Source organism: Phyllostomus discolor, chromosome 4 (assembly GCF_004126475.2).
Source record: "Phyllostomus discolor isolate MPI-MPIP mPhyDis1 chromosome 4, mPhyDis1.pri.v3, whole genome shotgun sequence".
NCBI classification, from domain to species: domain Eukaryota; kingdom Metazoa; phylum Chordata; class Mammalia; order Chiroptera; family Phyllostomidae; genus Phyllostomus; species Phyllostomus discolor.
This window is the reverse complement of record NC_040906.2, coordinates 117684915-117706148: the sequence shown is the minus strand read 5'-3', so window position 1 is coordinate 117706148 and position 21234 is coordinate 117684915. Positions and strand designations below refer to the sequence as shown.

Genomic DNA, 21234 nt, shown 5'->3' with positions numbered 1-21234 from the left:
TGAAAGACAATATTATAGAATAGTCAGGGTTTTGATTTTTAGAGTTTACGGTTAGACTGGTGAGATCTGGAATTCCATTTTTCCAGTCATTAAACATGTGACCTTGGGTAATCTAGTTAATCTGTTCACACCCAGAAATGGGAATAATAATAGTGCCTACCTCATAGTTTTGTTTTATAAATCAGCTCAGTAGTATGTAGCAAATAGTAAATCCTCAGTATGTAAATATCATATACTGATTGCCATTTTCCTCATTATTATTATTATTATTACTGATTCTAAATCTTACGTTCTTTTAGATTCATATATTTTCCTTTCTTTTTTATATTTGCTGCTGTTAAAAATATATATCATTACTTTGATAACCTTTTTGAATAATTTTTACCTGTCCACAAAAGCATACCAACCATAACAAAATTTTGAATATTTTTTTCCTTACGCTGTTGTTCCATTTAGTAAGCATTTATTGGGTTCCCACTTTGTGCTGTTTCATCTCTTAAAGATTAAAAAGATCAGTTCTATACCCACAGTAATTACCCAATTACCACTAATGAGGTATTCTTATGCTATAAATATGCATGTACATGTTTCCAAGGGTTGTATAATTAGTTCTTCTTGTGACAGGTTTTAGAAATGATTTCATGGAAGGGGAAATATTTGATCAAGACCTTAAAAGTTATGATGGTATTAAATAGGATGTGAAAGGTTGTAGCAGGTTTAGGGCTACAGCAAAGCCTTCTAGGTAGAGACAGGGTGCAGAAGCAGTTAGGTATGAGAAATATATATGAGATCACAGAAGAAAGAAGAAATGGGGGCCCTTTTCCTTGTGCATCTTTAAAAAAAATTTTTTATCCTCATCCAAGTACATATTTTTATTGCTTTGAGAGAGAGAGAAAGAGAGAGGGAGTGAGAGAAAGAAACATCAATGTGAAAGAGAAACATTTGTTGGTTGCCTCCTATACAACTAGGGATTGAACCTGCAACATAGGTATGTGCCCCAACTTGGAATTGAACCTTCAGTTACGGAATGACACTCCAACAAATTGAGTCACACCACACAGGGCTCTTTTGCATCTTTAAAGTTCTGTGAATTGCCTCTTACTATGAGAATGTTAAGATTTTTAAGAGTACATCCTTTGATTCTCTGCCTTGGTATTTTTTGCATAACTACATACTGTTGTCAGCCAAAGTACTACAGTTACTGGTTCTTTCCTGCTAACGTTGCATCCACACGTCACATGAATTGTAGGTATTTTTTTTTCCTCTAACAGAGACATTTAACCTATGTGCCTTAAGGTTTTAATCTGCTCTTCCAGTATTTAGTCTGTGTGTGCCCCTTTAAATTGCACACCACAGGGATAATTCCTTGGAATCTGAAATCCCAGTGAAATCAGTAAGAGGTGAATCCATCTAAATAGTTGTTTTTCTTCACCACCTGTATGTTTTTCAAAAGAGTGCTTTTTTCTTCAGTAGGATTCTCCTTTTGATCCCACCTTTCCTCTCTCCCTTCTTCTATGGTAAGACATAGAAGCATCCAGGAGGGTGGATATTTGATTGGTTGCTGAAATACTATATAACAAAAAGTCATAAAACCTTAGTAGTAAAACCTCAGCATTTATGTTTATGTGTCTAGGATAGTAGATTAGGCAGCTCTGCCAGTCTTGTCTGGGTTCTGTCATCTGGGTGTCCGCTAACTGTCAGCCTATTCAGCTGATCTGGGAGGACTCAGTTGGAGAACTGGGTGACTCACTCAGCTCTGCTCCATGTGTCTTTAGTCTTCCAGTGGGTTAGCTTGGGCACTTTTTCATGGCAGTGGTGGAGTGCAAGAGCACAAGATGAAACGTAAATTCTTCTTAGCCTATATTTGCTGATACCTGCTAACATCTTACTAGCCAAAGTGTATAATATGATTAAGCTCAAAATTACAATGTGAAGGCATTTAAAGTTACTTAACAATGGGCATTGATAGAATGGGTGTTAAAAACAGTAGGGCTATCACAGTATATATACCAGAGGAGCAGCTAAATTAAACTGGGGATTAGGGAAAATTTTCCAAGTGTGGTACCCCTCGAACTAAATTTTGAAGGAATTATTGAATGAAAAAAGAAACAAAGACATATTTGTCAGAGAGAACATCATATACAAAGGCCCAGAGATGTGAAACTTGTGTGGTCAGCTGTCTACAGGTAGTTTGACATGTAAGGCATGGAGAAAGGATACACAGCTAAAAAGAATGCCAGAACCAAAGACAGAAGCCAGATTTCAAAGACTTTTCATATAATAAGCAAAGGAGTTTGAAAGTTGTAAGATTTTGTGATGGTTCTAAGCCTATAGAACTAAGCCTGTTAATTACTATATTATCATTATTATTAATATTTGTATTTGCTACTACAGAGCTAGTCCTTATGAACATATTTAATAATATACAGACTGGTAGTTGGAAGCTACATAGATATTTTATGAATATTTTTAGTACATTTAAAAGACTGCATGTTATTTTTTTAAGCTTCTAGAAATATAGACTAAACTTCTCATGGTATAAGTTAGAGATTAATATTCCAGTTACACGATAGTATGTATAAACATCTATAAAAGATTCTTACTACATACCCCAAATTTAAAGTTGTAGAATATAATATAGAGTAAAACCAAAAGATCATTCATTATATCCAATATGTTATTAGTAGAATTGTTGCATATATTGTGTTGACCAAAAATTCTATATGTTTTTTCCGTAAAATAAAAGACACATTTTTCATTTTCACCAATAACTTTATTGATTTGGATATTTTCAGTATGTTGACTATCTGCTGCATGGTATAACATTGATTGTTTTCAATTAATATCTTGAATTGATCACTATCATCTTAAATTGGTCTATCTGACCATGGAGCATTGTCCAGGGAAATCTGCAGCACAAAATTTCACAAACCACTTTTGACACATTTGATTAATCATAGCACCTTCTCCATATACTGCACAAATCCTTTTTTGGTGTTTCAGTTGCATTTTTACCTTTCTTGAAATAGTAAAGCATAATGTGCCAAAAATGTTGCTTATTTTATTCTACCTTCAGTATTAAAATGGCTCCACAAAAATTCACTAATTTTGGAAAGTTTCTTTTAAATGTATGCTGATATGAGAGCTGTCACAATACAATGTAACAAAATTATTTCAAATGAAGTTAAAGACAACTAAGCGCTACTAGAACCTTCTTATGGAAAAAAACAAACAAACCTTTTGGCCAATTGTAATTAAGTCTGAACATCTTTCTCATGTTACCACTTTTTTATCCATGTTCTAGAGAACAGATATAAAATGCATTTCTTCTGGGAATACTAAATTTCATTTCGATTTCAAGAAGGTTGTATACAGGCTAGAGATAAACTTTTTCTTAATTTTCTCAGAACAAAAGTGACTGATCATTGTCTAGTTTACATATTCTAGAAAGACGTTTGTCTTATACACTTTCTGATGGAAACTGAAGCCCTTTGTGAAGGAGCAAATGGAATGTATTATGTACTACAACTGGAATATATTATGTACTTTCCTGTTGGCAGTCATTAATACTTGAAAATTAATGTCCAAGTTTCTTAATTGATAATATAACAACTTTACTCTGTTTTCCATATTTTTAAGTTTACAGGTTCATTTAGTCAGTATTATAGTATATGAGACTGAAACTATTGTTTTGGGGTAAAAAATTAGACCTTAGAAATACAAGTACATTAGGAGAGAATATATTTACAACAGTGGTATTAATTATTACCAGGTGGTTTTTTTAGAAGGGTATTTAAGGAAATGTAATTAAGTTATAATTTTGGCGTAAGTTTGCTTTATTTAAAAGTGATGGGGGAAGGGAGATTCTAGTCTTTACACTTTCCCATATACTCTGGTGAATGTCAAGTCAACCTCAACAAAAATTTTGGTATTTTTAATTTTTAGGAAATTGCATGAGTTGGTTCCTGTCAGAGTAAAATAATTTCCCTTTATGATAGGGTAATTTTATGGCAGTATAGTACAAGTTTTCGTACTAGCTATAGTACAAGCTATAGTACAAGATGGTCTTATTGACAAAACGGAGAATTATAGTAAAGACAAACAGCCTGATAGTGGTTCAACAATTCCTAGCCCACAAAGTGTTGACCTTTTGACCTTTTTAGAGGTTTTCATTCATTTTATTTGAAAATTTTGGAACCTTTATCTTCAAATGTTATGTTGGGCAGGTCCTCAATATATAAACCAAATAAATGCTAAGCTTCCCTGATTCAAGTGAGGATTGGAAATGGTGATAGTTGGAAAAGGTCTTCCCAAGGACATGCCATTTAAGTAGACTTAAAGGATGAGAAGTGAGGAGTCTTTAACATTGAAGACTAGAGAGGATTCATTTCTTCAAGTAGATTAGTCATTGCCTTGAGCTGGGGATGGGGATGTGCATTAACCGTAAATGGGCAGGAGGCATTGTTTGGAATGATGGAAATGTTCTAAAACTGGATTGTGGTAAAGATGTGATTTAATGGTATATAAGCGATATCTCAATAAAACTGTTTTAAAAAGACACTATTTAGCTGAACAATATTTAAGCAGCTTTTTTTCATATTTTTGGAGATCCATCACAGGTAAAAGAGATTTTCTATTTCATCTAGTTGTACATGACGGAACTAAGCCCAGTGTGTGAAAGTTAACAGAGGAACAAACATAATTTTACTTACTGTTAAGGAATATCTCTCAAGAAGGGGGAGAGACAGGCATAGTGATACTGCATTATGGGGTCTTTAAGAGGTTTAAATGACAATTTATGTAAGTATGCCAGGCACATGTAAAGCACTCAGATGTTTGCTTTTCAAAGAAAACTAGAGATAAAGTACAAGTATGTACATATGTATGTATGTAGTGTGTTTGTATGTATATAAATGTGTGTGTGTGTGTGTGTGTGTGTAATTCTGAAAGAAAGCAAGTGTGCCAAAATGATAACAGTTGGTGATTCTATGTGAACGATGTATAAGTATTTGTTGTACTGTTATTATTTTTTCTGTTGATTTGAAATCTTTCAAAATAAGAGAAAAAAGAGCAATCGTGGTTAGGTTGACAGGGTTGTGAGAGCAGATTTTCTCAAATACTATGAAACAAACCATCGTTCAGCATCTGAAATAGAGAAAAGTGGATTTATTGTTTTTTATCATAAAGGAAAGATTTATGCTGGTCATGCACCATGTCTTAGCAGGGAGGAATGCTAATCTTACATAGTTTTCGGGAAGCATGGAGTTTAGGGATTGGTGTGTTCTGGAGGTGGACTCCATCTAGAAGAGAGGTTGCTCAGATGAGACTGTTGCACTCAGAGGCAAGTGTAGGGGAGTGATTCTGTTCCTTACTGATTTTCAGAAGTGAGGAGCTGCGACTTTTAGGTGATCCACTGACCAGTTTCAGTCCTGGATATGGCACGTAGTGTAAAATTTAGTGCCTGACATAGAGGCCCACAATAAACAGTTGTTCAATGAGTAGTAAGCTTTAAGAAAACTGTTGGCTATATATTTCCACCATCATCATCATCTCATTGTTTAAAAGTGAAGAACTTTGAAGTTGCAACACCTTAGGCTGCAGCTTATTTCAAACCCTATCACATATTAGAGTCCCTTTCCTTAGGTCAGTATTGCCTAAATTGATTTTCAACGTTCTATAACCAAGTGAGTTTAGAAAAATGATTAGATACACGGTAAATACATTAAAAACAGAAAGTTTCTTTCTTAACTTCTTTGAGTGCCTAATATGGCAACACGCGTTGCAAATCTAGCAAAGAATAAAATATGAGGCATTTCCTAATTTCATTTAACTACAGAATATTTTTTATGGAGAAGATCAGTTTTTCTGTACAGTATACCTTTTTTATTCCTTTACTGATTTTCTGAATATCTGTAGATTGCAAAATTCTTGTATCTTGAAGTGACTTTCTCACAGCATGCAGTTCTGAAGCTTCCTTTTGCTATCGCCATGGGCAAATCTCTTAACTTTATTGAACATTTGGTTACCAGTCCATGAAATATGCTTAAAAATTTGGGTGAAATTTGTGATTATAGTGTGTCTATATCCAATGTTATAGAAGTTATTTTTGACTGTTAAATTTCAGTAACAATAAGATAGTTAAATCCTTGTAGTTGTAGGTGTACAACATAGTGATTAGACATTTATATACTTTACATGAAGTGCTCATCCTGATAATCTAGCACCATCAATACTTACTATAATATTATTACTATATCCCTTTGCTGTATTTTATGTCTGTGACAGTTTTAATTGGTAGTTTGTATTTCTTAATCCCATTCAGCTTTTTTCTTTCCTTCCGCCAGCCTCCTCCTACTTTTGACCTTCAGTTTGTTCTCTGTACCTGTGAATTTCTGTTTTGTTTGCTCATTTATTTTATTTTTTAGATTTCACATATAAGTGAAATAATATGGTTTTGGTCTTTTCTATATCTGATTTATTTCACTTTGCATAGTTCCTTCTAGGTCCATCCATATTCTCACAAATGGCAAGGTTTTTTTTCTTTGTTAATTGTTGGATAATATTCCACTGTATATATGTACCACATTTTGTTTATATATTTGTCTCAATGGACACTTAGACTGTTTCCATATCTTGGCTATTGTTAAGTAATGTTGCTGTGAATGTAGGAATGCACATATCTCTTCGAATTAATGTTTTGGATTCCTTTAGGTAAATGCCCAGAAGTGGAATTGCTGGGTTATACTGTAGTTCTGTTTTCAATTTTTGAGAAACCTCTATGTTGTTTTCCATAATGGCTGTACCAATTTACAACCCAACCAACAGTGCATGAAGGTTCTCTTTTTGCAACATCTTCTCCAACAGTGTTTCTTGTTGATTTATTAATAATAGCGACTTTTACAGGTGTGAGATGATAGCTCATTGTGGTTTTGATTTGCATTTCTGTGATTATTAGTGATACTGAGCATTTTTTCATGTGTCTTGTCCATCTGTATTCCTCTTTGGAGAAGTGTCTCTTCGTATTCTCTGCCCACCTTTTAATTGTTTGTTTGGTTTTTTGATGTTGAGCAGTTTGAATTCTTTATATAATTTGGATATCAATCCCTTATTGGATGTATCATTTACAAATATATTCTCTTATTTAATATGTTTCCTTTTTGTTTTGTCGATGGCTTCCTTGTATTTTTTACAGAACTAGAATAATCTAAAAATTTATATAGAATCACAAAAGACCCAGAAAGCCAAGTCAATATTGAGAAAGAAGGCCCTGTCTGGGTATTTCAGTTGGTTAGAGCATGGGGTTCAACACCTGGTCAGGGCACATACAACAATCAACTAATGAATGCATAAATAAGTGGAACAACAAATCAATGTTTCTCTCTCTTTTTCTCTCTCCCTCCTCCTTCCTCTCTGAGGTAGAAGAGGGTATGGGGGGATAAATGGTAATGGAAAAAATATAATCATAAAATAATAATAAAAATATCAAATAATATTAAAAATAATAATAAAAAGTTTTATTAAAAATATAGAGAACATAGAATAAAGTTGAGAGGTATCATGCTATGTGCTATCAAACTATTGTACAAGGCTATAATAATCAAAACAGCATGGTAGTGGCATAAAAACAGATACATAGGTCAATAGAACAGAATAGAAAGCCCAGAAGTAAAGCCACATCTATATGGTCAATTAATATGTGAAAAGGAGGGGAAAATATACAATGCAGAAAACAGTCTCTATAATAAATGGTGTTAGAAAACCTAGACAGATTTGTGCAGAAATATGAAAATTTACCACTTTGTTACATCATATACATAAAAATAAACTTGTGAATTAGAGCCTTAAATGTAAGATCTGAAACCATAAAACTTCTAGAAAAAACACAGACAGTAAATTTGTTGACATTGTTCTTAACAGTTGTTTTATGATATGTCTTCTAGGGCAAAGACAACAAAAGCAAAAATAAACAAATGTAACTACATCAAACTAAAAAGCTTTTGCATTGCACAGGCTTAAAAATTAGTGATGCAAACCAATTTGGCCAGGCTTTCTTTATATTATTTTGTTAATCTTGATCTTCAGTAAATGAGCATTTAAAACTAATTTGTCTAATTTGTTATTTTTTTGCTCCTTTAACATGGTATTGTAGAAAATGATTTCTAGACAAAATGAAAAGCCTACCCTTTGCCTCTGACTGGATTGGTAACCTTAAGATGGTTGTTTAACTTCTCTGACCTTCATTTTTCTTCTTTTTAAAATAAGATAAATGGACTAAATCTTTGGTCCTTCCCTGACCTAACATTCAGTAATTGGTGTACCTCTCATCCATTATCTTTTTGATTTCTCTAACAAGGAGTGTTTAGAATTATTTGCTTTATGCTGCTATTTATTTCAGTTTGAATAACTGGGGATATTTGCTTGTTAGGACTATAAGATATATGAGAAAAATTGCTCTATGAATTGTTAGAATAAATTAATATACATATATCATTTTTGTAAACTTCCTCAGATGCACATTTGATGCACTTTGTGTTGTGATAATTCTAGGTGAGCTTTCCTAGGTATGTCTTTGGTTTTTAAAAAATTATCTAATTTATGTATTTATCCTTCCCATTTGTTAAAAGCTATTTTTCTTACACATTAAAAATTAATAAGTGTTTATTTTAATATTTCATACTGCCTCCTTTTCCCTGTACCACATTCCCTATCTCCTGATTCTGTTCTGTTTTCTATCATCTTTTTAACATAGAAATCATTTATTAATTTATTATATTATGTATATTGTTTTTTTGTTCATTGGTGATCCTCAGCAACTACAACAGTTCCTGAAACATACTAGTAATTATTACCCATAAGTGATATAAAGGGTTTGCTTTTTAAGTTTACCCTGTCTTAACTTTTATTTACTTTAAACAAACATATGGATTTGTATTTTTCATATTGGTATTATAAATTTTTATATAACATAAATGATAATTTTATAATCTTCTATTTTCAGATATTTATACTTATTTCATAGCTTGTTATAAAATTTTGAAAAGATTCTCAAAGTTCACCGAAATTATATGTGAATATATACTAGAGTAAAGATGTGGAGGGAATGGATGTTGAAAAATCAAGCAAGCAATGAGAAAAGTGATCACTGCTAGAAAGTCTTTTGTCCTAGGTATTGATATTTCAATTTACTTACCACATTGGCCTTTTTGGAGCCAATGTTAATTGAATTCCTTTCTTCCTTTGAAAAACAGATGAAATCATAGAGCTATATGAAAGTTAGAGGTTGTAAAAATGGAAGAGTAAGGATAATTTGCATGTGTTTATAACTGTCTGATTGCCTTAAATGAGTGATCATAGTCAAACTTACGCACCTTTTTCCCCTTTAGACAGTGAGCAAGTCATTCTCAACAAATACTGGTTAAGAATGACATAAACAGTATGATGTCTGTGTTTGCATGAGCTGTCTAGTACCAGGTTAGCTGACTAAAGTTTAGTGAGAGCTCTAGTCTGCTATTCACTCTAATTCTGGTTAGCAGAAATTTCTAGGTATTATAATGATACCTAGCCTATGAAAGTATAATCAAATACGTAGTTTGAAGGGAAAAAGAAAACTGTCTTTTGGGGACAGAAAGTCACCCAGGGTCTTCTTACACCAAGAAATAGTCACACGGTCTCCATTCCAAAGTAATGTCAATTACCTGAGGTTGAAAAGTGTCCAAAAACCAGAAGTAACAAAAAAAGTAACTCCCAGTACCATAGCAATTACTTAACCCATAGCATCCAGAATGATTAAACCACGTTAGACTTTCTATCCAGTGGTTAATTACCAAAAGCAGCTCAGCATCCAAGAAGGTGCACACGTGGCAGTAAAGAAATGTCTCTTTGTCGTTTATGATTTGTCCTGAATGCTTTAAGAGCAGATCTGCTGGTGGGCCTTGTGTTCTTTTTGACTGGCCTAGCAGGTTCTGTATCACAGATGAGGTGCTTTAAACCCAAAAGTGGACCCTGTTACGGACACTGAAAAAGAATACTATAAAATCCTGTGAAAATATCCACAACTACAAACACCACTTTTTAGGATTTCTTGAAAAAATTCTTTAATGGCAATAAAATGTTTTCACATACAGGTCCAAAAATAAATTGTAACCTTATTGCCCTTCCTTTACTTGTTTTTATTCACTTTGTCATTCTGTTATGTGTTAAAAATCTGTGTTTCTTTTTAATTTCATGATTGTTATTCAATTACTCAATTTAATACCATTTAATTTTCTTATAAGAATTTTCTTATAAAAATGATTTTCTTAAAATACAATTTTCTTAGCCTTGGCTGGCGTAGCTCAGTGGATTGAGCACGGGCTGTGAACTAAAGTGTCGCAGGTTCAATTCCCAGTCAGGGTACATGCTTGGGTTGCAGGCCATGACCCTCAGCAATCGCACATTGATGTTTCTCTCACTCTCTCTATCTCCCTCCCTTCCCTCTCTAAAAATAAATAAATAAAATCTTTAAAAAAATCATTTTCTTATTAAAACACAAATTTTTAGGATTTAAGAATTATAGCTGCTTTCATAGGCCAAAATCAAATGTGTGAAAAGGCACCTTTGTTGTTCAAATTGAAGTAAAATTGACATATAACATTATTAGTTTCATGTATACAAAATAATGTTCAATATTTATGTATTTGGAGAAATGATCACCATATCAAGTCTAGTTATTTGTCACCACATATAGTTACAAAATTGTTTTTCTTGTGATAAGGACTTTTAAGATCTACTCTCAGCGAGTTTCAAATAAGAATACAGTATTATTAAAAATAGTCAACATGCTGTACTTTACATCCTCATGCCTTATTTATTCTATAGCTGGAAGTTTGTACCTTTTGAGTCCCTTCATCCATTATATATATACACACACCCTAACACAGGGATTTTCTCTGTATCTATAAACTTGGTTTTTTGTTTCCAAATATGAGATCATACAGTATTTGTCTTTCTCTTTCTGACTTTTTTCACTTAGCATAATGCCTTCAAGGTCTAAACATTTTGTTGCAATTACAAGATTTCATTTTTAATGGCAGAATAGTATTTCATTGTGTGTATGTGTTGCAAATAAATAATATCTTTGTCCATTTAGTCATAGGTGGACACTTAGGTTGTTTTCATATCTTAGCTATTGTAAATAATACTGCAGTGAAGTTGGCAGTACATATATAGTTTTTAAGGTGTTTTCATTTTGTTCATATAAATACCCAGAAGTGGGATTGCTGAATCATGTAGTGGTACTATTTTTAATTTTTTGAGGAACCTCCTTATTCTTTTCCAAAGTGGCTGCACCAATTTACATCTCTACCAACTATCCACAAGGGTTACCTTTCCTCCACATCCTCACCAGCATTTATTTCTTGTCTTTTTAATAATATTCCTTCTAACAGGTGTGAGGTGATAATCTCATTTTGTTTTTTACTTCCATGTCCCTTATGATTAGTGATATTGAATATCTTTTCATGTACCTGTTGGCCATCTGTATGTTTTCTTTGGAAAAATGTCCATTTTCAGAGCCTCTGCCAATTTTTAACTGGATTGTTTGCTTGGTTGTTTGTTTTTGCTATTGAGTTGTATGAGTTTATTTATTTTGTGTATTAACCCCTTATCAGATATATGATTTGCAAATATTTTCTCTCACTCAGTAGGTTGCCTTTTCATTTTACAGATGTTTTCCTTTGCTCTGCAGAAGCCTTTTTGTTGATGTAGTCTTGCTTCTTTGTTTTTGCCTTTGCTCTTGGTGTCAGAACCGAAATAGTCATTGCCAAGACCAGTGTCAAGGAGGTTTTATGCCTGTGTTTTCTTCTAGGAGTCTATGGTTTCTGGTCTTACACTCAGGTCTTTAATCCATTTTGAATTAATTTTTGTATATGGTGTGTGATACTAGTCTGGTTTCATTTTTTTGTGTAAGGCTGTCCAGCTTCCCCAACATCATTTGTCGAGGAGACTGTCATATTTTTATTGTATATTCTTGTCTTTTTTGTTGTAAATCAATTGACCATATGTGTGTGGCTTTATTTCTGGGTTCTTTATAGTGTTTCATTGATTTACGTGTCTTTTTTTTTTTAAAGCAATACCATCCTGTTTTGATTACTATAGCTTTGCGATCGAAAAGGTAGTTTTAAAGTCATCTAATCCAATACTCTCCTTTCATTTTTGAGGAACTGAGGTACCCAGAAAAGTTATCCAAGGTTACAGTACTACTTAGCAGAAGAGTGGGAACTAGGACCAGGTTATCTAACTTCTAGTCTAATTTCTGTTCATTGTAACTGATTTCCCCTTTTGGAGCTCATGGCCAGAATGTAGTTGGGACTCTCTAGCTGCCTATTACAGTATTCTTAGTGGATCATGGCCATTGAATTGAATCTGTTTTTCTGGGCTCACATCTCTGGCCCCTTACTCAGCTGGGTGTTGTTGCTTCTCAAGTAGGGGACATGACTACAGAGAGATTCAGCTGGTAGCTTCACCTCATCCACTGACCATTGTAACCTTCATCCTCAACTTTATAGAATTATCTACCAATGAATGGATAAATTTCCCATGACCTATTTGTTTCTCTGTTTTGGGACCCAAGAACTGAAATACTAAGGGCAGTTATGTGAAAGTAAATGTACAAGTTTTATTCATCCCTTCTCTTAAAAGAACCTTTTCTGGCTTCCTTTTCTTGTGTAAAGTAAATCATGACTTTTTAGTATTAATTAAGGTGATTTATTTGGTTGACAATTATTTGGAAAATCCTCTAGTCCCAGGCAAACTGGAGCAGTTGGTAATGCTAATAATTATGTGCCAAAATTATACATGTGTATATACACACACAAACACACACACACACATACACACATATATGTGTATATATGTATATCAGAGAAAAAAGTTTACTCATGTCAATGAATAAAGTAACTTTTTCCTTCCATTTTAAAAAAACAAACTTTTTACAGCTGATGTTAGATTTGGGTAATGAACACGCAGTACAATGTACAGATGATGTATTATAAAATTGTGTACCTGAAACCTGTATACTTTTGTTAACCAGTGTCACTCCAATAAATTCTAAATAAATTCATAGATAACACTGCATTTTTTTTAACTTTCAGCTTGTGTAGGAGAAATGCAGTTCTTTGTCCATAAAAAAAATCATACCTCTACTCTGTCATTTGAAAGAACAATTTGTACTTTATTAAACAGATTATTATACTAAATATTTTTCATCTTTTCTTAGTTTTACAGTTCCTAATATTGGTGTGATTAATTTTTTTTTGTAGGTTTTCTTTGGGTGATGCTAGGAGGCCTCTTCATGAAACAGCAGTTTTGGTAGAAGATGTGGTACACACTCAGTTAATTAATCTGGTAAGAGCATATATAATGTTATTTGACACTTATCCTCTGCATTCTGTTTATGTTGGGATCGCAGCCCAACTCTGTTTTCTTTAAAGATTGTATTTACATTCAGAATTTTTTTGTCATCTTATTGAGGTATAGTTTACATATAACAAAATTTAACCAGTTTCAGTGCATAGTTCAGTGAGCTTTGACAACTTATTGTCATGTGACTACCAGCACAGTCATGATATAGGCACTTTCTTCATCACAAAACATTCCCATGTGCTGCCTGTGCCACCTGTGCAAATTAGTTTTTTCACTCACTCTCTAACACTCAGTAAAAGGTTTTGTAATCTGTATTCTATCACTATATAAGCATTGTTTTTCTAGAACTCTTTTTAAAATGTTTTTATTATGAATTTTAGACATCAAAATACTGCACAATAGTACAGGGAATTCCTAGATACTCCTCAACTTCCTCTGTTAACATCTGACATAAATGTAGTACAGTTATCACAACCAGGAAATAATATGGATACACTACTGTTAAAATCATCAACCATATTTGAATTTCACCAGTTGTCCCATTAATGTCCTTTCCTGCTCCAGGAGTCAGTCCAGGATAAAACACTGTAGTTAGTTACCATGCCTTTGTCATCTTTGTAGTCTTCTCTGATCTATTGTAGTTCCTCATATCTTGTCAAGGTCATTTCTTGTCTTTCATGACCTTGACACTTTTGAAAAGTACCAGGCAGTTATATTATAGAATGCTCTTCTTTTGCAGTCGGTCTGATGTTTTTTTATGATTAGAATGTGGCTCTGCTTTTAGGGGAAGAATAGCATAGAAGTTACAGATCTTTCTAAGTATATTGTATGAAGAGGTTTATATTGTTAATATAGATCTTATTTGTGACTTGGTTAAGGTAGTATATGCTGAATTTGTTTCACTATAATAAAGTTACTTTTTAAATTTTGTTGTTAATAAGCACCTTACGAGACATATTTTGTGACTATGCAAATATTGTTCTCTGAAAATTTTTGCCCATAAATTTTAACATTAATTGGTATATTTTGTTAGAGACAACTATTCCTGTGTATTTGCCTAATAGTGATTTTCTATCCTTTTTTACTTTTCAATTTTTTAATTCCAATTATCCTGAAAGGAGTAGCTATCCTTTTTTTTTTTTAAGATTTATTTATTTATTTATTTATTTATTTATTTAGAGGGGAAGGGAGGGAGAAAGAGAGAGAGAAACATCAATGTGTGGTTGCCTCTCACGTGGCTCCCACTGAGGACCTGACCCACAACCCAGGCATGTACCCTGACTGGGAATTGAACTGGTGACCCTTAGGTTTGCAGCCCACGCTTAATCCACTGAGCTACACCAGCCAGGGCAGGAGTAGCTATCCTTTATCACCATTAATTTATTCAGTTTTTAGTGTGTCCGCATATATACGTGCATGCATATGTGCATACATGTGTGTGTGCACATGTGCATGCACATATGTACACACATGTGTGCACATGTGTGCTTATAACGCACACACTAATGCATACTTAAATTTCATTTTTAGGATCTTTTGCAGTAATATCATTATTTTTATTACTCATGTTGTACCAGTTATAGGAACTCTTATGTTCTCCCCATTTTTTTAATCAGGTTTTTGATCTTATGTTCAGTATATATTAGGGATATTAGTCCTTTGTTTGTGGTATATGTTAATAGTATATTCTTATAGTGTTTTAGTTATCTTCTGACTTGTTTTTTTATTTTTAACATAGTCAAATGCATTATTAACTTACTACCTTTGGATTTTGAATCACAGTTAGAAAGGCTCTCCCTTATACCTAATTCAAGAGGAAATCATTCATTCTTGCCTCCTAATATTTCTTTGGGTTTTCTTTTTGGCATTTAGATCCCTAAGACACCTGTAGATTATTCTTGTTATTGTGTAAGCAATGGATATAGTCTTTTCTCAAATGACTGCCCAATTATGCCATCACCCTTTATTAAAAAGTCTATTCTTTCCCTGATGATTTGAGATACCTCCTTTATCATATACTGAAGTAGCATATGCACTAGGGTATATTTCTGATTTTATATTCTATACCATTGGTTAATTTGTCTCTACATGTACTAATATGACATTTTTAATTATACAGGTTTTATGGTAATATTTTAAAGATTGTTACAGCTAGTATCACTTTGTCATTTTTCTCTCACAGTGTGTTCTTGTATGTTTATTTTTCCATGTGAATATTAGTATTAAATTTTGTATATCTATAAAATAGCTTATTGGTATTTTTTTATATTGCATGGATTTATAAATTTAGCAAGAACTACATCTTTAGAATGTTGAATCAATTTAAGAATAGATGTCTTTATACTTTTTCAAGACTACTTGTGTCTTTCAGGAGTGTTTTAATGTTTTTCTTCTATAGGCTTCATATATTTCTTGTTAGATTTGTTCCTAAGTATAATGTTCTTTGTTGGTATTGCAAATGGGCTTTCTCTATCATTACCATCATAACTGAAAACTTCTGAAACTTACAGAAATACATAAGTCTACAGATTCAAGAATCTGAGCACACTCTAAACAGGATAAACCCAAAGAAATGCATGTTCAAATTACTGAATACTAAAGTCATAATATATCTGAAAACAGCCAGATTTTGTTTTACCATAGGGGAACAGTGATTTGAAAATTCTGCTGTTGTTTCAAATCACTGTTCCCCTATGGTAACAGCAGAATTTTGGTTAGAAAATACGGGGACTGAAAGGAAATGGTAGTTCTGTTTTTAGTATTTTGAAGACTGCCATACTGTTTTCCATAGTGTTTGTACCAATTTATGTTACTACTAACAGCACACAAGGATTCCCTCTTCTCCACATGTTCCCTAACACTTACTGTCTCATTGTCTATTTGATAATAGCCATTCTAACAGGTGTAGGGTGATAGGTGATATCTCTTTGTGCTTTTGACTTGCATTTTTCTGATGATTTGTGATGCTGAGCATCTTTTCATGTGCCTTTTGGCCATTTGTATATCTTCTTAGGAAAAATGTCTATTTAGATCCTTTCCCATTTTTTAAGTTTGGCAGCACTTTTATGTATGTGTTTTATTTGATTATTATTAAATCTCAGTGAGGGAAACAGAGTGGATATTATTATTCCTAATTTGAATGGCCAAATGAAGAAAGATAATTGGCCCAAAGTTACAAGCTTGTTAAGTGGTGGGAATGAAACAAGAATTGAGACTTCCTGAGTCCCATCCTTTGTAATTTTAAAAATAATAATTATTATTATCATTATTTTCCTATAGTGTTATATGAGATCCTTATAGATTTTGGATTTTAACCTCTTATCAGATATATGGCTTACTAATATTTTCTCCCATTTCATAGGTTGCCCTTCCATTTTATTGATTGTCACTTATTATTTGCTTGCAATAGCCTTTTAATTTGATAAAGTTTCAGTTGTTTGTTTTTGTGTTTGTTACTTGTGCTTTTAGTGTCATAGCCAAAAAAATCATTGCCAAGACCAATGTCAAGGAGCTCTTTGCCTATTTTCTTCTAGGAATTTTACAGTTTTAGGTTTTACATGGAAGTCTTTAAGCCCATTTTGAGCTAATTTTTGTGAGTGGTGTACAATGATGGCTCAGTTTCATGCTAGTGAATGCAAATACTCACTTTTCACACCATTTAATGAGATTGTCTTTCCCCCATTGAGTATTCTTGTCGCCATTGTGAAATATTAGTTGACCATATATACACATGGGTATATTACTGGGGGGTTTGATTTTGTTTCACTGATTTGTGTGTGTTTTTATGCCAATACTATACTGTTTTGACTACTATAACTTTGCAGTATAGTTTGAAACAAAAAAGTGTGATGTTTTCTAGCTCTGTTCTTTCTCAAGTTTACTTTGGCTATTCAGGATCTTTTGTGATTCCATATGAATTCTAGCATTCCATATGAATTCTGTGATTTTAAAGACTGTTCTGTTTCTGTGAAAAATGACATTGGAATGTTAGTAGGGGTTAATTACATTGGCTCTATAGATGGTTTTGTGTAGTACAGACATTTTAACAATGTTAATTCTTCCAATCTGTGGACACAGGATGTTTTTCCATTTATCTTCAATTGTCTTCCATTTTTTTCATTAACGTCTTATGTACAGTAGTTTTCAATGTATTTGATATTTCACTGCATTAGTTAAATTATTCCTAAGTGTTTTTTTATGTTACTTTACATGTGATTGTTTTCATTTCTCTTTTAGAGAGTTCATTCCTATTGTAAAAAGAAAAAATGCAGCTGATTTTGTATGTTGACTTTGTATTCATCACCTTTACTGAATTTATTTTTAGTTCTAGCAGTTTTTTGGTGGAGTCATTAGGTTTTCTATACATAACATAAACTCATCTTCAGAGACAATTTTACATCCTCCTGTCCAATTTGGATACTTTCTATTTTCCTTGCCTAATTTTTTTTGGGGGGACAGGACTGCCAGTAGTATGTTGAATAGCAAGTAATGAAGAAGAGCACACACACCCTTGCTATGTTCTTGATCTTAGAGAAAAAGGGAAAGCTTTCACTCTTTTGCTCTTAAGTATTATATTATTGGTTTGTCATAGATGGCTTTTATTACATTGTGGTATATTCTATACATCATTTGTTGTGAGCTTTTATCATTAAAGATTCTTGAATCTTGTGAAATGCTTTTTTTCTTCATCTGTTATGATCATATAATTTTATCCTTCTATTTATGCAGTATATCACACCTACTGAGTTGCGTATATTGAACTATCCATGCATCCCAAGAATAAATTCAGATTGATCACAGTGTATGATTTTTTTAGTGTGCCGTTGAATTTGGTTTGTCAGTATTTTGTTGAGAATCTTTGAATCTGTTATATGTCAGATATATTGGCCTGTAATTTTCTTTTCTTATCATCTTCTTATCTGAAATTGGTATCATTGTAATGCTGGACTTGTAAATTGAATTTGATAATATTCCCTCCTATTCCCTTGGTAGTTTTGGAAGAATTTAAGAAAGTGTACGATTAGTTTTTCTTTAAATGCTTGGTAGAATCCACTAGAGAAATTATCTGATGCCAGACTTTTCTTTTTTGGGAAAGTTTTTGATTACTACTTCAGCTTCTCAGTCATAATGAATGGTCTGTTCACATTTCTTATTTCTTCATTATTCTGCATTGAAAGGTTGTATGTTTCTAGTAATTCATTCATTGCATCTAGGTTATTCCACTTTTTATGTTACTTCTCCTAGTAACCTCTTAATATGCTTTGTATCCTACTTTTACAATTTCATTGGTTGTTCTATTTGTTTACCTCTCGAAAATAAGCTTAGTTTTATTGATTTTTTTTCTATTGCTTTTCTTAGTCTCTATTTTATTTATTTTTGTCCTAGTCTTTATTATTTCCTTCCTCCTGCTATAATTTCATTTAGTTTGTTCTTTTATTTCTTATGGTGTAAAGTTAGGCTGTTAATTTGAGACCCTTTTTCTTAATATAGGTATTTGTTGCTATAAATTTTCCTCATAGATCTACTTTTGCTGCATCCCAGAAGTTATGTTGTGATTTTGTTTTTGTCTGAATACACTTCCTATCTTCCCTTTTGATTTCATCTTTGACCCATTGGTTATTTGGAGGAGTATTATTGAATTTCCACAATTTGTGAATTTTCCAGTTGTCCTTCTGTTACTGAGTTCTAGTTCCATATCTTTGCTTACTATGATTTCAGTCTGATATGGCAGTGTTTCTTCTTGCCTGAGTCCTGTGCCAGCGGGACTATACTTATACTGCAGCTAGGAGGGACTGGAGCCCAGCCATAGGATCCATTCAGAATCTATGGATGGACAGAGTTCAGTGACCTTACCTTCATGGTATTCTGGATCATGGCTGAGAGGGGTGGACATTTGGGAGATCATTTTGGCAGGAGCTGCATGTTATATCGTTTGGGAAATACTACAGTAAGACTGACAATAGACAAACTATGTAAGTTCTTAAATCTTTTCTTCTGACTCTTATTTCTTTGACTTCTATTATTCCTCTTGTTTCTTTGAACTCTATTATTCCTATCTGAGACCTTTGCCCTTGCATTCTTTCCCTGATTCTTGCTCAGTACTTCAGCCAAGCCTACCCGCTATTCTAAATGATTTCATCTTACTCTGCTCTCTTCCTCTTGTTAGGTGTTGACTGGCTCAGGCCCCAGATGACTCTCCTTCACTGGTTCTACATGAAAATTAAGAATATGTTAAATAATGAAAATACAAATAGGAGTAAGCATCCCCTGCTTTTCAAAAGTTTGTCTTAATGCCACTTCAGTTTTACAAAAGACCTACCTTAGTACCAGTTTTCACTAACTGAAAGAAATCTGAAGGGGATTTTCATTTTTATAAAAAGACAAAAAGAGAAAATAGTGTTCAGGCTTTGTTTTGTATTGAGCCTTTATAGAGGCAGCACATCTGGAACAGTGGGACCACCAAGCTTCGCCCTGGGAACTCAGACAGCGTCTCCGCACAAATGAATGAATTACTCTTATAATGCTGTCAATAAGAATATCCTTTCAAGTTCCCAGACCATCTTGATCTCTGATAGCTATATAGATGCTTTCATTTTTTATTCATTTTAAGTCAAGTGTAGGAGAATCTCTTCATTTTATGCATACAATATAATTACCATCTCATTTTAAAAATTATATTTGATTTTCACTATATTAAACTACCAGGTAACTAGTAAGTTATTCAATTTGTTATACTGTTTTCATATCAGAACCAATTTTTCAGGGTTATGTTAAGAATCTTTAATTATGTAAATTAGTAACAAATTTATATGTGTGAAGAGCAATTGCTAAAACCACCCATTTGGATCAGCAATGCGCTGAATTGTCTACATCCCCCTTATCACCCTGCTCCCCACTCTTACTTCTAATGCTTTTTAATTTGGCAGTTATTCTCCTGGTAGAAGGAACTCATGCAAGGCACTGTTCAGCCTAATCACCACTTCTGTGAGACGTCACTTACGCCACCTCAGTAATGGTTTATGTGTATGTTTTAAAATAGTAATAAAGTTTCCTGTGCAGAACTTTAATTATAAGTGTTATCAAAATAGGACAAACTAATATAATTTGTGATTGCATAGAATAAAGGAAGTAGAGATACCATGGGGACCTCATGAGTCACAATGGAAACAGTCTTCTAGCTAACTAAACATTCAGGCTTTTTACTAAGTCGCAGCAAACTGGAACACACTCTGTGTTTACCTGAATGGGATTCAGGAGTTCACAAACACCATCTGGGGGAAAAATTCTTGGCTTGTTTTTGCTGGTCCTACTGTTGGGTAAATGAAGTATCACATATTTAGCATAAACAAAATGAAAACACACCCACTTTTTGGAAAACAAACATTTGTACATGTCCATGTACTGAGTGGCTCAAAAGACAGAACATTGTCACTAAAAACTGATTTGCTTTTGTACTTATAACTTTCTTTTCTTATGACTGTACTGTGGAAATATTCTAATTGTTTTGGGACAGCATTGATTTCTGGTTGATTGCTCTTAAAGTTTTCTATTTAATTAGTCATACTTTCTCTCATATATTACCACCTCATGCCTCAAGAAATACTGTTGTATCTCCTCTTTTTTGAAAAAATAAGTTTGTATTGCTGTTAACGAATATTTGGCTTTTAATCTGTGGCATTGTGTGGTCATATTTTAAGTTGACAGCCTCTTCAGCTATATTTTCTCTGTATTTCCATGGGTAGTTTGCTACAGCATAACCTACAGCATTCCACCCAGGAAGGAATTTCTAATTCTTTTCCCACCGTTAGCCTCTGCGCCTCTCTCTCTCTGTCT

General features: G+C 33.2%; 1 protein-coding gene across 3 annotated transcripts in view; it reads left to right on the top strand.

The window, feature by feature from the left end:
* SUPT3H (SPT3 homolog, SAGA and STAGA complex component) overlaps nucleotides 1-21234 on the top strand; it is a 472076-nt gene that overhangs the window by 212491 nt on the left and 238351 nt on the right. For all 3 annotated transcript variants that reach the window (XM_036024180.1, XM_036024179.1, XM_036024178.1), the window contains exon 3: nucleotides 13299-13383. In XM_036024180.1, coding sequence (XP_035880073.1) covers nucleotides 13299-13383 — 85 coding nt within the window. The remainder of the gene's footprint in view (nucleotides 1-13298; nucleotides 13384-21234) is intronic.